At 42.0% G+C, this 21,160-nt stretch overlaps 1 protein-coding gene across 1 annotated transcript; it reads right to left on the bottom strand.

Moving 5' to 3' along the window:
* Nucleotides 1-1,212: 1,212 nt before the first annotated feature.
* Nucleotides 1,213-20,047, bottom strand: LOC147251194 (neuronal acetylcholine receptor subunit beta-2-like). The gene is made up of 6 exons (XM_086221683.1): nucleotides 19,623-20,047; nucleotides 9,901-10,046; nucleotides 9,725-9,769; nucleotides 8,974-9,083; nucleotides 4,656-5,646; nucleotides 1,213-3,624 (listed from the first exon to the last, which is right to left on the bottom strand). The coding sequence occupies exons 1-6, from the start codon at nucleotides 19,672-19,674 to the stop codon at nucleotides 3,469-3,471; spliced, it is 1,500 nt and encodes a 499-aa protein (XP_086077809.1). The 5' UTR covers nucleotides 19,675-20,047; the 3' UTR covers nucleotides 1,213-3,468.
* Between the last annotated feature and the right edge of the window lie 1,113 nt (nucleotides 20,048-21,160).

The following is a 21,160-nucleotide window of genomic DNA, read 5'->3' as shown; positions in this document are numbered from 1 at the left end:
CTACATTCCACCTCAGCATTCAAGCCCTCGCGTCCTCATGTGGCCTCTCCTGATGGAAATTGATGCAGATGTCAAGGATCTAAATTTATGGGTGGTACATACAGTATATTTACAGAGGAGGAGGGCAGGGGTACAAATATGAGCTGTAATCACTGAATCCAACTCCAATTTAAGGCTGTCAAAATGTCTGTAGGATTATGTTGCAGCTTGACAGCAGAGTGTGTGTGTGTGTGTGTGTGTGTGTGTGTGTGTGTGTGTGTGTGTGTGTGTGTGTGTACACTTAATTTATTTATGTTGTGGGGACCCAAGTCTGTTTACATAGTGTTTACACTTTGAGATGAATGTCGTGTGTGTGTGTGTGTGTGTGTGTGTGTGTGTGTGTGTGTGTGTGTGTGTGTGTGTGTGTGTGTGTGTGTGCACGCGCGTGCACTTGCTGGAAACTGATGACGCTGCAGTGTCTTTGCTGGAATTATCAGCAGTCACGGGAAAACCACAGATCTTGTCTGTTCTGGAAAAACAAACCATCAATTACAGGTAAAAAAATAATAATAATCCTATGTGGACACTAATAGATACTGAAATTAATTATCTAATTTGCAATCACTGACTCTCGCTATAATTATCCACGTAGCTCCGATTAGGAAATTCATCATCCCGCTGTAATATACATGCACAAACTTAACTTAAAAAGTCTGACAGTGTGAAATGGGATCAGCAGTGGCATGTAACTAAGAAATAGCCAGCTCCATGTGATGCCGCTGGCTCCTCTTTTTTAAACCGGCGTCACAATGTGGAAGCAGCTGTTATCTGATTAAAGAGAAGAATCATAACACATTAAGATGTTCTAGATTTATAATCGTGTGTGTTCACATGCTGTGTCCCATTTCTTCAGTGAACAGACGGTAAAGATACAAACCCCCTGGGTGAAAAACCCAAACTGTAGTCAACTGTAAAAGTGCCCAAAGACCTCTGTCTGTGTAAAGTGCCACATAAATAAATTTTACTTACTTACTTATCTCCGAGTGCTCACAAAGTGGCTGAAAAATATGTGATTTTAAAGAAATAAAAACTCTGGATGGAATTTAAAGCTTGTCATCTCCTGAAAAGATCTAATAGACCAATAAACACTGAAATACAGAGATTTAATGGGTTGAGTGAAGCTGCAGCATAAAATAAATAATCCATGTGCATCATATCTGCTTGTCGCTTTCATTTCCCTTTATTGATCCAGTAAGCAAGACATCAGGTCCCATCACATCCCCTTTGTTTCATTCCACCCACTGAAAAAAAAACAAAAGAGAAGTCACTGAGATGAAAGAAATCAATCCAGCAGGATTAGAACCTTCCTTGGCTAACTTGTAGCAGTGACAGATGTGTGTGTTATGACAGTGATAGTATACCTCTTAGAAAAACACTACTGAACACAAATGAACTTCTCTGAGAAAAGACCGTAGTAGTCAAGCATAAAGTGAAGAGCCAAGCAGTTGCAGGAGGTCAGTGAGTATAAAATACTGTACATTATTATTGCTGTTGGTTTCCTTGGTGATGGATGCGGACGAGCCCTGCTGCCTTGATGAAACCAGTATAGAAAAGAAGCAACAACAGGCTTATGGTCATTGGTTTAAAGTCTATCTAAAGTCTATCCAGCCCACATAGTGAGGCGTGTGTGTGAGGGTACGAGCAGACCTCCACACTTGTCTTCCATTGTTTCAACGGTAACAACAATAAGACCACACTTTTTTTCTTCTATTTTTTCTTTTTGCATCCCATCCTCCTTCTCATATTCAAGGCAGATATTAGACTTTCATACAGAACATGTGCTACAGGTAAAGGACACAGGGAGGTGGTCTTCTTCTATATATCTACACAGAGGGGGAGTCATCTTCCCTTAACACAAGGGAGACATTGCTACTTGGAGGCCCATGTCTGCAGTTGTTCATCTTTGGACTATTTTGCTCTTTTTGACAACATAAAATTGGGGCCTTGTTACTTGCATGCAAGACACCATAAGAAACAGAGAATGCTACGGGACGAAGAGCCCAACAAAATCTTTTCCCAACAGAAAAAAGGTCCTGAGTTGCTGTTGGCCGAGTAAACGTTCGGTCCCGTTTACACCTGTTATTATCATGGGATCAGTTTCTGGATACATTATTCCGCTAGTTAGCATAAGCTGATAGACTGATTAATATAAACAACCATTAACTGACATCATTTCTGTACAGCTATCACTTTGCCTGGTCTACTTTTGAAATAAAACATCCTTTTCTTATTTAAATAGTGCATCCACAGGAAGATCACACTTTAACGTCAGGTGTAAACGGGGCTTTGTGCTGAGTTACAGAGATTAATTAAATTGTGCTGCAGTTCTTTCCTTGGAGGGTGACAGAGGAGCATGGTTTCTGAGTGTTGAGTTCACGTTACATTTTCAATTTATGGCTAATTCTAGTTCAACAACAAGGATCTTGGTTTATATATTTGGTCATTTGTTTGCTGGTTCTGAAAACATTCTGTCCAAGGTAATTACTGATATCTGTAGATGCATCAACGCTGCTTCGCCTTAGTGATGATTAGACAAGTTGTGAGGAAAAACTATATTTGAAAAAAAGATAATGAGTACGTCTGTTGTCTGTGATGACATTTACCGAAAGCAGATTAATCTGAGCACCCTTTTATCAAAAAAAAACCCTGTCACAAATCGGAAGGCTGCATCTTTTCAGTAACTTTTTGACCTTCCTCAGAATAAAAATAAGGCAAAATACACTTTTTAGAGGTAAACTACCTTTACTTGATTCAGTTACCTGTTTGAATTTTAAGTGAACAAATGTTAATATCTACATGCCAGACTCAGTTTTAGTTGCTGAATGCTGGCTGAAAGTGATTGCGTTCAGCAAGGGTCATTTAACCAACATCTGGAAACAAAAGGCAGATGTTACCTTTCTTTTCTTTTTTTTTTGAATTGGAAAAGGGGCAATAGAAAAAGCCGTTTTAGTATTCCTGAATCCTCTTAGAATCAAGCTCATTGTGATGCATCAGTATGAAGAAATCAGTTGGGGGTTTGGAGGAAGCAATGTTGCCTTGGTCACAGATCTCAGCAATAAACCTGGTGAGTGAAAATGTATTACTGACAAGAATTGTGGCCAAAAATACAAACTTAAGAACAACAATGTCATGAACCAGAATTATCCTTTAACTGTTGTGACAATGAATGGATCACAGTTTTTCTGTTAGCAACAGATGAGCAGTAGTCGCAGAGGGTGAAGTGGAGGATGAAGAGGGCAGGCGACTGAAGTATGGACAGGAGCAGGTGGCAGAAGAGGGCTAAAGTGCATCCTTGTTATTTTCCAGTGAGAGTGCAATGTGAGGCGGACATGTAAGTTCATGTGTTGAATTGTCTTCATTGCTGGGTTTCTGGGCAGATTCAACGTTGATTTCTGAGTCACGTTGACATCAAAGTTCAGCTGTAAGTTCTCAGTTATGGTCCATATCATCAATAATTGGGGTGTTATAGCTCTCAAACAATGGCTGCATGAAGAGGCCCACCGTCCCGACCACACAGACACACACAAAAATCCACAGAAATAGACGATCGATCACCATAGCAACATACTTCCAATCTTCAATTATCTGCAGGGAGGAAGAGAGTCATGTTAGATGTTATTGTTGCTGCGGCCAAATCCTGTATGAAATCATCAATTTAACAACCTATTACTGGGATTTTGGCCATGCTGGCAGATTAGCATGTTCCTAGATATGAGAGAGTCAGCTGCTAGTGTGGTAGCTGGGTCTCTAGCATGCTACCATGCTTTGAGCGGCCCTGCTATATGTTTAGCTGTTTAATCATTGTTATTTAGGATACCGGGACCTATGTTTTCTGAGTCCTGTAATACACTAAACTGGGGCTAATTGGACTGTCAATCATTTTCCAGGTTCTTGGTCCTGAACCATGTTGGACTATGTGAATTCTAATGTGCAGACCTGAATGAATCCTCTTGGAAAGATGAAGCCTGTATCTTTTAAAGGCCACTATTTTAACAAAAAATGTTGCAGCCAATGATAGAACATTAACCAATAACTGTATATAATAAGTTGATGTAGCCAGTGTGACTTTCTCAAATGATTTGTGGGCTCCAGTATCAAAATCTGGCCTTTTGGCCATCACCGTAACATTTAATTTGGTGGTGGCCGTATTTGAATAAGAGCCTGAGGTGGATCTGAAGGTCACTATCGTCGTGACTTGTCAATAACATGGCAGTTAGGGAATGACTGCCAATTTTGTCAGTTTCGCTCTGAATGGAACCATGATTGATAAGATGAACACTACAGTATGTTGAATCAAAGAAGACTTGAGTCTAGTGAGTGAGAACATAAACTAATTTGAAGTAATAAATCAGCTGAGAAGAAGGGTCATTTTCTTGCCCCTACACAGTCTGACTTTCTCTAGTGGCAATTAGAAAAGGTAGTTTATGGCAAATAGGAGGTCTGGACAGCACCAAGGTCAATGGGATATTTTAACAAATTATGAAAATGTGAAGCTCTGCCACAGAATGGGCCCGTGCTAAACCCCGATTCACTGAGTTTTTGTGTGATCCATCTGACAGGCAAACAAACTTTGCCAACAGTTACAAAAAATGTCCTACTGCTAATTCAAAACCTACCCCTTCATCATCATCCTCACTCTTCATCTTCTCAGCGATGTAGCGCACCCCATCCACCGCATCCTCCACATCAATGTTGCACTTGAGCGTCGTCCTCTTCCTGAACTCTGTATTCTCGGATAAATCACTGATCTTCCATCCGTATCGTTTGGCCGACTCCTCGTTGACATAGAAGGATGAGGAGGAATCTGCCATTCCTGCAGAACTTCCGGTCCCCCCATCCGTCCCTCGCAGCTTATGGTCAGAATACGACTGCTGCTGGTGTTTTTTTCTAAACCTTTCACGGATGTTGGATCTACCTGGTCTCCGCATGAAGAGGTAGGAAGGAAGACGATACAAGAAGAGGCGCTTAACCCAAGGAGGCATGGTGTGTGTACTTGGGGATCGATGGTGGACGTTGAGTACGCAAACGCTGGTGACGATGGAGAAGGTGACCAGCACCATCGTAAACATCAGGTACTTCCCGATTAGAGGCACTGCTAAAGACGTAGGCGGCACAATCTTTGAGATTAGGAGTAAAAACACAGTCAGGGCCAGGAGGACAGAGATACAGAGAGTCATCTTCTCGCCGCAGTCTGACGGGAGGTAGAACACCAGTATTGCCAGAGATGTGATCAGGATGCAGGGGATGATCAGGTTGATGGTGTAGAACAGAGGTTTTCTCCTAATGATAAAGTCATAAGTGATATCCAGGTACCTGATGTCATTGGGGTCCTCATTCTTACGTCCAGGCAGTGAAACGATATCCCACTCACCACTGGGTTTGAAGTCGTCTCGGCTGGCAAAATCACTCAGGAGGATGAGATCAATCTCAGTGTGGTCGTAGGTCCAGGAGCGGAACTTTAGCGTGCAGTTCTGTTGGTCAAAAGGAAAGTCACGCACTTCGATTTTGCAGGCTGACTTATAGATTGCCGGTGGAAGCCAGGCCACCTCGCCATTGTTGGAGACCACAGCGTTGGAGTAGAAGGAGACTTCGTAGGTCCCATCAGCACTGAGAGCAGAGAAAGGAAGAAAAAGGATTAATACGAGTAACACGTGACCAGATCCACACATGGCATGGTTACGCATCTCAATAGGACCCGATGGGTTTTAGGCTCTTGAGAGTCCACTGATACTGGTTAAGAATATGTCACTGTTACCTTAAAATTACCGCAATTAGTCACAACAACTTGCCAGGGCTCTCCTGACGTAGCACCTCTTTTGATCATCACAGAATTATTTGCATATTGTGATTTTATGCAAGATTGTTTTTGATATGTCTAATATAATATTCAGCGGTTGGGTGATTTATTTCAGTGTATCTGTATTTTTTTCCTGACACGCATGCAACCATAGAATTTTTTTTTACCCGTGCAGGTCAAAAAGTGGACAAATGAGTATTTTGTATTGGAGGAAAAATTGAAAACATCTCTCTCATGATATCACAAAGGAATTCCACATAAACCCTGACTAGAACTGCTGTTGCTGTGCTTTGACAGAACGTAGCGTAAAGCAACAACAGATTTAGAGTCCAATCTGGAACCCTGCAGGTTGCTGACAGTGACTGAGAACACTACCACCGATGGCTGGGTGGTTGGAAATTAGATAATCCAAAAAAAAAAATTGTTAAAGCAAACGCACCTGTAGCTAAATCAAAGACACTGAGAAGGTCTGGCAATAAGGCGACACCTGCCTCAGATCTGCTGAGACAGACTTTTTGCCTTTATCTCACAGAGGCTGCAGGTGATGTATTATGGATAAGTGGCCTATCAATTATAAAGTAGGTCAGGAATCCAGCCATCACACTTAGTCTCTAATGCTTTTGGGCCAGCATGAATATGCAGCCTAATTAAAAATGCAGAGGCCCCACCTGCTTCCTCGACCTAAAGTCCTAAAGTACAGCTGATCTTGTCCTATCATTTTTCTTCTTTAGCCATTATGCTCTTTATGTGGTCTTTAGCTGACCAGCAATCTGTATTTGTAAAAGTTTAATGACGACAAGTCCTGTACATAAACAGCAGGGTACCACTGCTGACCAGAATATAAATGCAACATGTCAACTAAACTGAGCTTGACAAACTCATCTTCTCAACTTCATTCTTGGAGACTTCCAACTGAGGAAACCATCTCACTACCAGGTCCATTTAGATGCTTTTCTGGAATTTCTGATGATGGCTGATTAATATGGAGTGATTTGATTTAATTTAATCAATTGAATCTCCAATCTAACATCCAGAGAAATTGGTATGTTAACAGTTGATAGAGTTGATATTGCAGGATGATTGTTTTTTTTTTCTTCTTTGAATGTAAAAGGAACAGTTATTATGTAAACATACAATTTGAGCAATCCTTCATCCAAAACATTTCATTCACTTCCAATCAAGGCTGCTGTTTCCTTAGAGTTTTAATGCTCCTTTACTGTTTCTTCCTTTTGCCTTTTCCATTCATCCATCCATTTTCTATTGCTTGTCCTGTTAAGGGTCAAATGTACTATCGCTACAATCCACAACTCATTTCAGTGGTGATCTACTGAGCGTCAGACCTAAATCATTGATAACAATTAGCTTGATTCTCAAACCAGTGTGTGTGTGTGTGTGTGTGTGTGTGTGTGTGTGTGTGTGTGTGTGTGTGTGTGTGTGTGTGTGTGTGTGTGTGTTGTGGTTGTTGTTGTTTCTGAATGTGAGAGAAAAACCACTCAACTGCCCCACATGGCTCAGTGGTGAACTAAACATAAATGTTCAAAAACAGTCTCATGTGACACATTCCTTGGAAACACAGCTGGTGGAGGTCAGAGTTCACCAGTCACTGCAGTTATGCCAACTGCATGACAAAATACTAGTGACAGATATGGCATTCACTTGTGGAAAAAATGGCATATATTTATTCGTATCGAGTGATAAACAATACGTTTAGCTCTAAAATATTAATATGAAACCTCTGAGGCAATAAAACAGGTTTGTCCTGTATGTCTGATCCAGTACTAGTACATCTAGTACTGATTTCAAGTTCCTAGTCGACAGAGTGATAGAAAAAAAATAGAATTTTGCAGTGTGTGAAAAGTACCAGTTACATCAAAATATGTATATAAAATATAAGAGGTAATAAAATGAAATAAAAAGAGGTGTTACTTATATTTCCAGTCTAATACTCAAATCTGATGCTGATTTCAAGTCACTTGGTCACATGATGAAAGCTACTGAAAAAAACTGTGGATTTTGAAGTATATGAAAAATGCATTTGTTGTAAAATATTCATCTACAATACAGGAGGCAATAAAATGCAGCCGCACCTCAAATCTAACGCTTGTATCTGGCACAGAGGAGGTGTGCTATGGTCCTTCCTTCTAATATTAATATGTGGTACGGATTTGAAGTGCACAGGTCACCTGACATAGGAACGATTGGAAAGAAATTCATTTTACTGTATATGAAATGAAGAATAAATTCTGCACATCAATATTCATAGAAAATATAGGAAGTAAAAAATATACAGTTAAAATAAGCGTGTCTTATCCTCTGGTCTTGTATCAGAAGCTTGTACTGATTTAGAGTCCAAAAAATCACCTGAAAGAAGAAATTGGGAAAAGAGTGGTGAAAAAGCCTTTTTTAATCAAATGTTTATATACCGCTGGCACAGTGGTGTGGTGGCTAGCAATGCTGCCTCACACCAAGCAGGTTCTAGGTTCGTCTCCAGCACTTGGCGAGGGCCCTCCTGAGTTCTCACCGTCTCTGCGTGGGCTCTCTGTGGGTATTCTAGTTTCCTCCCACATGCCTAAGACTTGGTTAGTTGTAGATTCTAAATTGCTTGTGAGCGTGACTGGTTGTCTATATGCGTCTATGAACCCTGCCTCTCACCCTTTGACAGCTGGGACGGGCCCCAACCTCCCTGTGACTCTGGAACGAGGTAAGATGGTTGGACGGATGGCTACTGCCACAATGGATGGACAGGTACACCGTGAAAGAGGATATTCAAGCAGCAGGACTAATACCTGGTTTGTTGGAAGCTATTGAACGGAATTCAAGATGAAGTTTGTCGTATAAGAAAAACCCTTTTTGCCCTACCTGCATATTTCATTACTTGGCTCCCCACTCCCACTTCTCAACTCCTTCCTCCCTTAAAAGACTTCACGACACCAACTGCTACATCGCTAATGCTCTTGACAGTTTTATTGTGTTTTTTATTCCCTGAAAGACCTGATAGAGACAGGAATAAAAGCTAAGAGGAAAGGAACAAACATCTTAGAATAACTCGACTTGAAACAAATATGCTAATTTTTTCCATCTTATCGTTTATTTAATCATTTCATTTTACAGGCAAACACACACGCACACACACTTACTTGTTGTAGAGAACAATATCTGGCAGCCAGATGTGTTGGGATGGGAGGCGGATTTTCTTGATTCCCTCGTACTCCTCGGGGTTCCACATTAATCTGTAGTCATTCCATACCTGGTGGGAGATAAATAAAAATAATGTCACACAGTGTTAGAGAATAAAATACTTGCAAACAGAAACACGCAAGCATGTTGAGTTCAAATAAAAACACCTGTTTCATCAGACTCTATTTTTTTCAAATGCCTTTTCGCTGAGGTACTTAAGAAGTAAGTTGCTAAATGTTAAAACACACGAAATCCCAGAGGATTTTTTTTTTTTTTAATGTTGCACTGTATAATCCCAGAATACTTGTAAAAACAATCACACTTATATTTTGCCTTGCTGTCACTGGACACTGCAAATTGACTTTTTCAATCAAGATGATTGACATTGGCATCCAAGAACCTCTCTTTGCAAGTGTTTAAAACTCTGTATAATGGTACACTGGTGAGAAACACAAATTAAGAAGAACAAATATTCTGTGCATTGTTTTTGACAAGAATCTAGCAATTTAGTTATGACTTTACCTTAAACAATTGATGTCTTAGTAAAATTTGGATCGTAAAATATGACTTTTATCCAAGTGGCTCAACAAAGCATCCATAAACCTCCCTCTAACTGTCCCATTGCAGCCTCAGATACAGGACGTCTTTGTATCTGTAACAAATGTGCATCATACACACACACACAGAGCAGAAGAAGAAGAGCGCACAAACCTGACTGAGCCAACAGTTGGTGGTCATTATCTGTTCCCTCTCGTTCTGGAACACAGGATATGAAGGTTTACACACGTGGATGGTTGGAAACACTCATTTAACCGACTCCTCTTAAAATAATCATCCATTCACTTGAACCCTTCTGATTTTGAGGGGGGTGTGGAATTTGTGCTCACCACATTGATCAACTGGGCGAGAGACACCTGGATGTATATGGTGACTTGCTGGCTGTTGTTGACGGCTGGTCTGATCAATTTGTTGTAGCGGTCCGCTGATAGCAGGTGACTCACCAGCCGCTCCTCCACCTCTGCACACCACGCAGCTGCACGCACACACACACACACACACACACACACACACACACACACACACACACACACATACACACACACACAAAGGAGGAAACAGGGTTAGAATGGAGCAACCATTAAATCTTTTATTTTAAATAATAAGACGATTAGATATCCAGCACCAAAGCTCAGGGGACGGTCCCCACACTGTTTGTGTTAGGGTAACAACTTGTCAGTTCTCTCTTTTCTAAGATGTTTGGCCAAATCCATTCCAACACACCTCACGGTGGCAATAAACATAAGCATCCACATTCACGTCAGCCGTCTGGTTCAGTGTTCCAAATAAATATCTACAGCAGTAAAAGATTTGAATCAAGTCTTCAAAGCTAAATCTTCAATAAAGGATGAAAAGGGAGGCTTGACTTTCTTTAAGATGGTTTGAGCACGTGGAATAACCAACGGTACCTTTTCTATTTAAAATAATAATAATACGATGATATATCCAGTCATGCTGCTCACATTGGCTGCTTTTAATATTGCAGAGTTGGCAGTGCCACCGACAGGTTGGAGCTCGCTATTGCCCCGATTGTGTGGAGACTTCCGTCATCTCGTTGCACTCCCTCGCTCAGAGGTGCTGTCAGGTTCCAAAAATTATCACCAGTTGATTTGATCTGGTTCAGTAATTCTAACATAAATCAGTTCAAGTCATGAGTTCTTGCCCATGCTTGTTCTGAATGCCTTCTCACACAGGGCCAGCTCACAGGAAGTATGTCAAATCACCTCTCAACATTGCATGGCTACCGCTGCTGTTGGATGGATACCCAACCAGACCTGAACTGTGCTGACATCATAAACGTGTTTCATGTGTCCACCATTAAAGGAACTGACTCAGTTCATGTACTTCTATGCTCCTCAGCTCAGTCGGCCCCTCTTTAACGCTCCATTCTACAAAGCTGGAACACACTTTCAGGCTTCCTGTCTGTTTTTCAGGTTAAATGAAAATCTACAGCTGTGAAAAACAATGAAACAATCACAACAAATCCCACACTTCTTTTGTCAAAACCTCATGGAGGCTTTCCCAACCTATTCTACTTCATAATGCCCAAATATCCCCTGGCTGTTATGTAATCTCATTCTGTTAGACGCCATGCCAAAAGTGTCAAACCACAACTGCCTCTAAAAAGCATTCCAGTCCTCTGGTTTTTGACTTCCCTAATTCCATCATCTCAGTAGAGTGAGTATTGAGATGCTGCACTCATATCAGGCTAACGTGGGGTGTCGGGGGGGGGGGGGGGCTCGCATTGCATAATGCGTGTGTCTCGAATGATTAGGTATGGTGACTAGATACCTGGGGCCACATGTAAAGAGAGATCTGGAAATGACATGATTTGATCTTACAGATGCGCGTAGGCAGCAGTGGCGGTCTCTGGTCTCAACCAGGATTGACCGTATAGGTGGATGTTCACTTTTACGAATCATACCTCTCGGGTGACCTTAAATTCAACTTACTAACCTGATTGGAAGGTTTGTCTCTGAAGAAGGTTTGTGTTTTTGGTGAAATGAGGAAAAACAGGTTGAAAATCAAAGAGTGAAGACTCAAAGCTCTGAAACTGCACTGGAAGTGCTGGCAGAGCCAAAAGATGCACAACGGTAGCAATGATGGTGATATTTTGTCGTGCAACAGTCTTCTTAACTTTATGTTGAGCTTTATACTGTCATGTTTGGGGTTAGTTACAAAATAAATCAAACATCAAGCAGAAATAAATGCTATAAATAAGGAAGCCATAGAAATAATGATCATTTTTTGAACACATAAAAAACTGTTTTGCTCAAGTCTCTTCTGCTTTTTTCCTCATCTATTGGAAAAGTTCTGTAAATGTGGGATTTTTGAGTTCTTATAAATGTGTGAGAAACACAGAAATTGTTACTTTTATCAAATTTACAAAGTTTAATTTTTTTGCAGTGTTTAAATGATTTGAATGTCACATCAACTTGTTTTTGTACAGATGATATCAGCATCAGTAAATATCGGCTACCAGCCAAACATCTAACATCCTGCCTCCCTAATATGAGTGGTGCCAAAATAACTTGTTTCACCAAAGTTCCCAGGCCTACTCGGAATATCAGTGCAGATGAATGGTATTATAAATGAAAAAAACATACACAGACAAGCACGCACTCTCTCTCTCTCTCTCTCTCTCTCTCTCTCTCTCACTCACACACACACACACACGCCCAGAGCAGTAGTTGGTGAAGCGATGTTTAAATGCCGTGCTGCCAACATTTAACATCGGCACCAATTTGGTTCTCCAGCAATGTACTATGCTGCTGTTATGTGCATGAGTGTGTGTGTGTGTGTGTGTGTGTGTGTGTGTGTGTGTGTTCTTGTACTTACTGCAAATTGAGGACTTGAATATATATTTAACCAACAGAGTGAGGATATTTATGGAAAGTGAGGACATTTTAGTCCTCACATCTTCAAAGGGCTGTTTAATGGTCAAGACTCGTTTTGGGGTCGGGGTTAGAATCAGGCTCCGGTTAGGTTCAGGGTCATGGTGAGGGTCAGGCAGTCAGTTGAGATGTTAGGTTTAGGGTCAAGGGCTAGGGAACACGTTATGTCAGTGAAAGTCCTCACAAAGATATAGGTACAAAGATGTGTGCAACAAGGCAGCATAAGGGTTCCACATTAGCGGTGGAGCCCACAAACATAGTAAAACAGGGACGATCTCAAAAACAGATTAGATGTCATTGAATATTTCACCATAACCAAGTACACACAAGAAAGTTACTAAATCCCAGGCTCAATATTCTCACTGCATACATTGCATGTAAACAGTGCACGCAATCTGCAGTTCATATGACAATATAATGAGCAGAGCACACACACTCACACACACACACACACACACACACACACACACACTCACAAATAGTGCCACCGCAGGGATGATTTCATCCATGTAATCAAGAACAATGTCTGACTGGGTCACAGAGCCTTGATCACAGTGGCTCATTGGCAGAATTTCAAACTTTCCAACCCACCAGATTCCTTTTGGTGAAGATTTGGGGTAATGAGTTGCATATTTAATCAGCTTAGATTAATGGTTCATGACCTCACAATTATTCCTATTCATTTAGCGAGTGTGATATGGAAGCTCTGCATCAAACAACAGGGATTCCGCTTGCTCTGAACAGACATCCCAGTATTCCCAGAGTTCCCTGCAGCTGAAGCTGGCACCTAAAGACAGCGAGTTGATGCTATTTCAAACCAGTGTAATTGGTGTAAAAAAGAAAAAAATAAGAATTTTTACTGTTTAACTAAGTTTTCTTCAGCCCTTCTAAAGAATAAGAAATACTCACAACCCCTATGACACATTAAATATTCAGAAATGTAAAAGTGTGAAGATATTTCTCCTAATTGTGCTCTCTGAGCTCTCAGTTGTGATCTCACTAACCTCTTTCTCCCGCGCTCAGACTGTCCATCACACATGCTCTCATTTAAAATCCCTGTCCTGCTCTGTTTTTGTTTTGTTTTTATGGTTTAAGGCATCTGTGACAGCCTTGTTTGTGATTCATGAACAATCTTTGCCTGGCATGACAGTTGGTTTATCCAGCTTGAACCCTTTAAACTGGAGGGCAACGGCAACAGTAAGGAAATGACAGATGCAGATGAGATCAGTGCTGTACATTTTGCCCGAAAGCACCACAAGCAGCCATCTTCTGAGAATTTGCTTCCTGAACTTAAATATTGTAATTCTTTATTTTTAAGCTAAACTTCTATTGTGTGTAATCTGTATTCCTCTTTTCACAAAGCCCCATCACATAATTGTGTGGCCAGTATTAGCCAGTATTAGCCTACATTTGCAATTAATTAGCCGAGAGCTTATATGAGCAATTCGTTGCTTGGTGATTTAATTTATAAATGATGCTCTTGCATTGTAAAACACAGGAATATTCTGCCCTCAACACTCATCTCTGAATGATATTCAGGAGGTCGTCGCAAAAAATGGACACTTGGTAAACGCAGTGATGCGTGTGAGCGCAACGAGTTAACCTGAATTATCACAACTATCAGCAACAACCCTCCAGACGCCATCGTGACTTCATCATTCTGCTGCTGCATGATCTGCTTTTGCACTTTTCCACTATGTTTATGAGAATGTCTGGTTGAACCAGCGTTCGTGGTAAAGAACAACTCATCTTTGAATTTTCTTTTTCAGATTTTAGAACTGAAGATTTGGATCCAGCACATCCACACTTCAGCAAATGAGAGGACTCCCGACTGACCATTTATTAGATATTCATTTGCTCACCAAATAGGTGTGGAACGCAACTCCCTAACTGTCACAGTTCTTCTCCAAAGCTTGTTTGTTTGTTTTTTTTAGCAACTCCAGCCTCTGAAGACCATTGAAACCACAGGGATGATTTGTATCAGCCAGATGAACAGAAATGGTTCTGATGGGGGTCCAAAAGGGGCCTTGGATGAATTTGCACCCTGCTCCTGATGAAGGAAACATAAAATCATAAAATCAGGCTATCCGTTCATGCAAAAGCATTGACACAAAAGGAAAACAAATGTTGTTCAAGACCTGCTGGTTCAAATTCAGTTGAATAAATAAATAAATAAATAAATAAATAAATAAATAAAGATGTTGCTAGCTGACATCTTTGGTTGAATAAGCACGTTGGAGAGTTGTTTACACGGGTTTACATCCTGTAACTGTTTAGCTCTTTAAACCCACATGGTCTAAGCCCAGGATGTGACAGCTCTACGGGCAAATGTCAGCTTCAAAGAGAACAAAATTCAGCAGAGGATTTTGTGCATGGTCAAGCATTCATAGCGACACAGTCCTGCTCTGCACTTCTGATCTGACATCAGCAATATACGTGTCTCCTGACGTCTCAAAACTGTTCAGTTTGCAGCTTTGGACAACTGTGTCTCTGTATTTATTTTGGCATTTTATTTACAGTGTTCTGTAGCAGCGCTGCCAGCTGTCATACCAACACATGGTCATGCTAGAAATGTGTTCTGAGACATGTCGGAATGGAAGTGAGGAGATGAGGCGCCTCAGGAGGTAAAAGATACACTTGGTCACTCCGCATTAACCTCCAGCAGGCCTCCATCTGAGGACCAGGCAGGAGATGCATTTGGAAGAGTCCTGAGAGACACAGAATTCTGTCTGTCGAGGTTGGACAAATGAGAGAGACACATGAGAGAGGACACAGAAATGTCAGCAATATCAAGGACAGTGGGAGTTTTGCCTGATGGGTTCACACCCTGCCAATAAATCTTGGTTTATCAGCATTAAGGGTTCAAACCGCTGCATGACTGCCTCAGGATTTCTCAAACTCATAGAAATGGACCCGACCTCTTCACTCCACATCATGAGGCGGTGGCACCACATCTGTTGTGATCACGAGTCAGCACCAGGCACACATGACAAGAAAAAATCATTCAAGATTCCTCAGTGGTGGAGACACAAAATCCCAGAGTCAGAGTTTTTCTGTTGCTCTTAAAAACTTTATCCATCCGTCCATTATTTCTATGCGGCTATCTGTTAAGGCTCGGGGGGGGGGGGGGGGGCTATCCCAGCTGGGCGGGTCACCAGTCCATCGCAGGGCCATCGGGAGCAGTTAGGGGCTCAGTATCTTGCTCAAGGATACTTCTACATGGTCAACATTGGAAGTGAGGATCGAACCAGCGGCCCCTCGCTTGCTAGACGGCCACTCTACCTCTGAACCATGCCGCCCTTTAAAAACTTTATTTTAAAGTTATTTGCTGACAACAGCCTCTTGAAATGACTTTTATACTGTTAGAAAAGATATGATACGTAAAAATAGTTATGGTTTAGCCACAATAACACAGTTCGATTTTAGGGCACCATCACCGGTCAGGTTCATGTTGGGAAACAGGACTTGAGTGGGAAGTCGGATGTTTGCTGGTGTCAACAACGACCCCAACCTGATGCTTTCGCTACAGTAACTACCTGCCTGCCACGTGACATTGCTGTGGCAGGATATTTGTGTTCCCACCACACACACAAAATTATAATACGTGTGTCCTCTCTGGTGGAAATGGACACAGGAAGTTAGATTTGCCCCACAGTGCACAGTCCTTCTTCACGCAAAAACCAAGTATTATCAGGTTTCATGACTCTTATCAATCTCCGGAACAGCCTCTCACCAGGCATGAGAGATGGGTGTGAGGGCCCAAGGAAGAAGGGGTCAGGTGCTGAGAGTTCTCCTTGGTCAAGGTATATGCTCTCTGAGTGCTTTCTAGTTCATCGCTCGGTTAACCGGATGAAAGCATTTTTCTGAAGCCAGAGCTGTTAAACAACAGAGCTGTCAAATAGAAATGAGGCAACAGGATCTTCTGCCAAAATGACATTAAAACATCAGAAAAACGGACTCCACTAAGCTGCAGGTCAAAGGCTCGTCCTGCATTTTTCACCGTTCACATGCATAGAAATAATACTCTTTTGCAAACCACAGCTGTACTTTTATCGAATGAATCTAACTTCCTTTCGAATTACACATCTTTAAAAGTGCCTTAGTAGCTTTTGTAGTCGTTACAGCCTTTGCTTTATTTCTGGCTTAGAGACACACGCTTTGGAATTGCCTTGAAAATACAAAGAAATAGGCATAAAACCAGCTCAAAAAAATTATTCAGCTGTGACAGACAAATGTGACAAGTAGAGAGGAAAGAAGATGTTTGAGGAAGTACAGTCTGGACTGTATGGTGATGGGAGGTGTTGGGTTTGACAGAAAATGACTAGATGAAGCTCCAATGAGATGTGTATGTGGTCGGTGTAAGTAGAGACGGAGCTTTAGGGAGTCTACCAGCAGGTCTCATCACACATGTATGCACACACACATACACGCTCGTGTCCGCTTCAATGCGTTCTCCACACCTCAATAATTTATCGTCTCTAAAATAAGAATGCCATCATCTCACAAGCACAGAGACTACAACACAATCGGTGATTATTCTCTAGTCATTCTCTGACTGACAAAAAAAAAAAAAAATCAACGCAGAGTCGTCATCACAATGTAAAGAGTGTAAAATAACAAAAAAACACTTAGACACACCGCAGTGTCGGAGTGATGCAGCCGGATGGAATGAGAGCAGAGAGAAACGCATCCAAATAATGCATCCGGTGGGGTTTTTTTAGGGTAGCGAGGTTCACAGAGTAAATAATTCAGTGTCTTGTCATCTGGGTGGCCTTTTTTTAAGGCCAAAACAATTTGGGCTTCAGCTGTCTGTGGCTTTGTGCAGAACTCTGCCCAAATCAGTCATGATATAACAGACACCCATGTGTCATTCATATGCATCCACAGCCACGCGGCTCTTTCTAGACATGTCGCACTCTTTATAAAAACTATGCACTTTGGTAACCTGGGGTTGCTTTATTTGTCCCAAAACATTTTATTTTCACAGAAAACGTCTGTGAGGATAAGAATTTTTGTGCTCCCAACTATTTGTTTCCCCTTCCGTCCTACTTGGCTGCTTTTTTCTCATCAGCTAAAGGAACATGTGGAGGAGGAGAACAGGAACAAGTGCGACAGGAAGAGAAAAGTCTCTCTCTCTCTCTCCTTCATGTTGGTGTGCACTCGTTACTTCCAAGCATGGAGAATCTTCTCTTCAGTTGTGCCGCTGTCATTCAGAACAGCGATCGAGTCTTCCAATTCAAATATTAATCATAGTTTATCATGACTCACTGATGCCTCGTGACTGAACATCTGCGGTTTTGAAGAAAAAAAAACTGATTATTAACATGAGAAGCAACAGCAGCAGTGTAACACAACTTAAAGCGACACGTTTCTGCCCACCCACATGGACCGCTACACCCAGGGGCTACGGAGAAGCACAGTTAGGGTTGTGGGTGGGTTTCGTGCAACATGCTAAATGCAAAGAGCTAACCTGCTCATGTGTACTGCTGAAGTTTAATGAGCAAAAGGTCTAATCAGGCCTGTAGTCCACATCTACCACAGCACAGAGCAGATACTGACAGACGCAAACAGCAAACAGTGGAATACACAATGATGATCAGCTGAATATGGCAGATAGTTTCCAGCCGTATGTCTGACGGAAAAGAAATTGTGCCAAAAAAACGAAAGAGTACGAGCAGCTGGCATGAGACGGAAAGAAAAAGAGAAGAGAGCAAAGGGGCTGCCTGGATTTGCAGCCAGGGTGACGTTGGATGGGAGCGACAGAGTCATGCAACGGTTCTGCAGAGTGAAGGTGATAGTGAAAGTGTCTTTGAAAAAAGAAAAAACTTAGCTTTGAGAGACAAAAGGGGGGATAAAGGGGTCAGGAGAGGAGTGGTGGTGAGGAGAGAAGAGACCTCTGGAAGGAAATTTAAATGATTAAACGCACAGCTGGGAAGGAATGATCATAATCATCGGGTTCTCCTTGACCAGTTCTACAGCTGAAGAGAGTCTGTGTGATCCGTACCAGGAGGAGCTGTCAGGGAGACGATGGAGAGGTCTGAGGTGCAACTTTGAGCCTTTACAAGCTGGAATTTCCAACAGTGCCCTAAATTAATCAGGTCTGTTGGGGCTGTGTCTGATGACCGCGTCTGAGTTTTTACTTTTTTATCTCTTTTTTTTTTATTCATCTCACTGCAAGTATTCAGCCATGTCTCTGCTGTGTGCTGGTGTGTGCGAGTCATTTCAGAAGATGCAGATTACCCGTAAAATGCACTCCGAAACTTTGTATTCATTTATGTTTCAGCGTGCTTTTTTTCTCTTGTGATGTTAGCAAAGGGTCACTTTTCCATTACGTGCAAAAGTTTTTGCAGAATAAGCAAAAGAAATTTGCACCCCATCCATCAATCTGTCCAACCATCCATCCTTTCATCTCATGGAAGCAGACAGTAAGTAGCTGCAGGGGCTCATGTCCTGACAGCTCCTGACTGATTTCCCTCATGTGGCTGGTGATGAACCTGCTTCAGGACCATGGACAGCTCCTTCCTACGTCATTCAGTAGAAACAAAAGTGAAGAATGTCTCCTTCATCAGTGACTCCAGTAGAAGTTATGGTTCCCTGAAAGGCTTCAGTCCATTTAGCCCCTACTGGCCTCCTCATCAAGCGGCCTTGGAGCACACAGCAGGCCATTAGACACGGTGTGGGCCTCAGAAATGCAATGATGAGATTTCAGCAAGTACTCAGCAAGTGTCAGAGATATGGCAGGAGATGATGGCTCTCAAATATTTGAATTTTGCAATTGTATTGCCCATCATCCAAATATCGCATTCATGAGCAAATATAGTAAATCTACTGAGTGTTTTAGGGTAAAAAAGGAGCAAGTTAGTAATTGAGGCGTGCTGAAAAATCACGTGTTACAGGAATCTGACGCACTACTTCTCTCTGTTGGCCTGCTCTGTCTTAAACTGAAAGATTTTCCAAAATAAATAAGATATAATTAAATCAGCTTTTGTTTACAGGATCGTCTTTGTGGTCTTTATAGACCTGCAGAAATGTGATATATTATTGAATTTCACAATGAAATACTGGCCAAACCAATGTGTTCCAATCACCGGCTGAAGATACACCAAAGCACCCAAACAAGCCCCATGCCCCCGTCCCGTTCCGAAAGGATTACTCACTTGCCACGGTGAGAACCAGGAGAACCAGCGCTGCTTTCACCGGGACTGCCATCGCTTCTTCCCCTCCAGTGCGACACAATCGCAAAAACTTGCAGACGAAAAGTCTTTTGTTTTCTTCCTTTTTGCTTTGGATGTGAAGCACAAGTTAAGAGTGAAACAAAAAGAAAGACAGAGGGTGGGTTAGAGCGGTGTCATTGTCGCAGATTCCGCATGGAGAGCAGCTCTGGCTGCTGTGTGAGCCGAGAGAGAGAGAGAGGAGGCAGGACGCTTCTGCCAGAGCGCACCGCTGCTCCTGGAGCTGCGACTGTGCGCAGCGGAAACCGGCTGCAGAGAACACAATCCCCCCTTTAGTTCTTCATGAGCGATGCAAACAACGTTTTCCTCGGGAATATGAGTCAGAAGCTAGTAGGAGTACACCAATCCTGTTATCATCCAAGCGGCCATTCTTCAGATAAAAGATTTAAGCGCCCTGGTCCTCACATCGCTCTACCCGCCCCAGTGCGCTCCCGCGTCGGGCGTCAGTTTCACTTTGTGCGGTCTTGATGGACAGAGGTTGACATCTGTGACAACAAACAGGAAACGATAACAGTTATAACCCCCACCCCCCCAGAGGATGCACTTAATACCCAGCAACCCCCAAACCTTATCTACCGCAATCAGCCACGAATCCTTCATTAGAAATATCCTCCTTCTTCATTAGAAATATCCTTTAAGTTAATGAAGTCTTTGTTGGTGCTCAGAAGGAAGATACAAGAAGCTGTGGATAAAACCTCAAACAAGAAATTGTTATCTTGTTTGGTTCTGATGGCAGATTATGAGTGAAATATCACAAATCAATCCAGAGAAGGACGCTGAGTGGATGCAGGTTTTAGGCCTTATCTGCATTAAGCACATTGTGGTTGAGTTTCTTGACAAGTCCTTCCCTCACAGAGACTACATGTGTGTGAGGGGGGAACATTAACGCTTAAAACAGAAAACACAAAATCCTTTAAATCTGGGCCGAATGTAACCAGAATAATCCAAGATGTAAGCCTCCGCCACAGAGAAGTCAAGTCCCTCATGCGTTCACCTTTAAAACCCGACTTCTGTGCCAGAGTTGGTCCTTCATTCACCTTCAAACGTGGTCCACATCTTTTCTTTGTATTCAGTCCACATCCAAGCCAAAAGGACAGTTGTTGTATTTGTGAGGCCTTTAAAAATCCAGCAGCTGATCTTAAAACACACTGCATTCAAAATTATGACGCAAACTGTGCTCCTGAAAGTGAATATCGTGCACTCTGTCAGTCTGAAATATTCAAGAAAAGGAGAAGCCATCATAGCCTAAGTGGGCACCTTTGTTACACAGCTGCGTCATAGAAACAGTTCCAACTCGCTCGTTTATTCTCATTCTCTCTAATCCATCACATGAGAAGCAGAAATGTTAAAATAACTGTAAAAAATAATAACGTAGCCTCACTCAGTTCAGACAGTTATGTCATGGGTCTTCAGAGTAATGGGGACTGTTCACTAGCAGTTTTCGCTGCAGCAGCAACCAAAAA

The sequence above is a fragment of the Aulostomus chinensis genome, chromosome 13, assembly GCF_037954235.1.
Source record: "Aulostomus chinensis isolate RoL2024-O1b breed Wild chromosome 13, RoL_Achi_v1.0, whole genome shotgun sequence".
Lineage (NCBI taxonomy): Eukaryota > Metazoa > Chordata > Actinopteri > Syngnathiformes > Aulostomidae > Aulostomus > Aulostomus chinensis.
This window is presented reverse-complemented; position numbering and strand designations above follow the sequence as displayed.

Excerpts from the sequence above, each read along its gene's own strand:
- LOC147251194 (XM_086221683.1), bottom strand. The coding sequence starts at position 19,674 with ATGGCAGTCCCGGTGAAAGCAGCGCTGGTTCTCCTGGTTCTCACCGTG. Across the intron at positions 10,047-19,622 it reads CCTGGTTCTCACCGTGGCAA|CTGCGTGGTGTGCAGAGGTG; the intron begins GTGAGTAATCCT and ends GTGTGCGTGCAG. Across the intron at positions 9,770-9,900 it reads TCGCCCAGTTGATCAATGTG|AACGAGAGGGAACAGATAAT; the intron begins GTGAGCACAAAT and ends CCTGTGTTCCAG.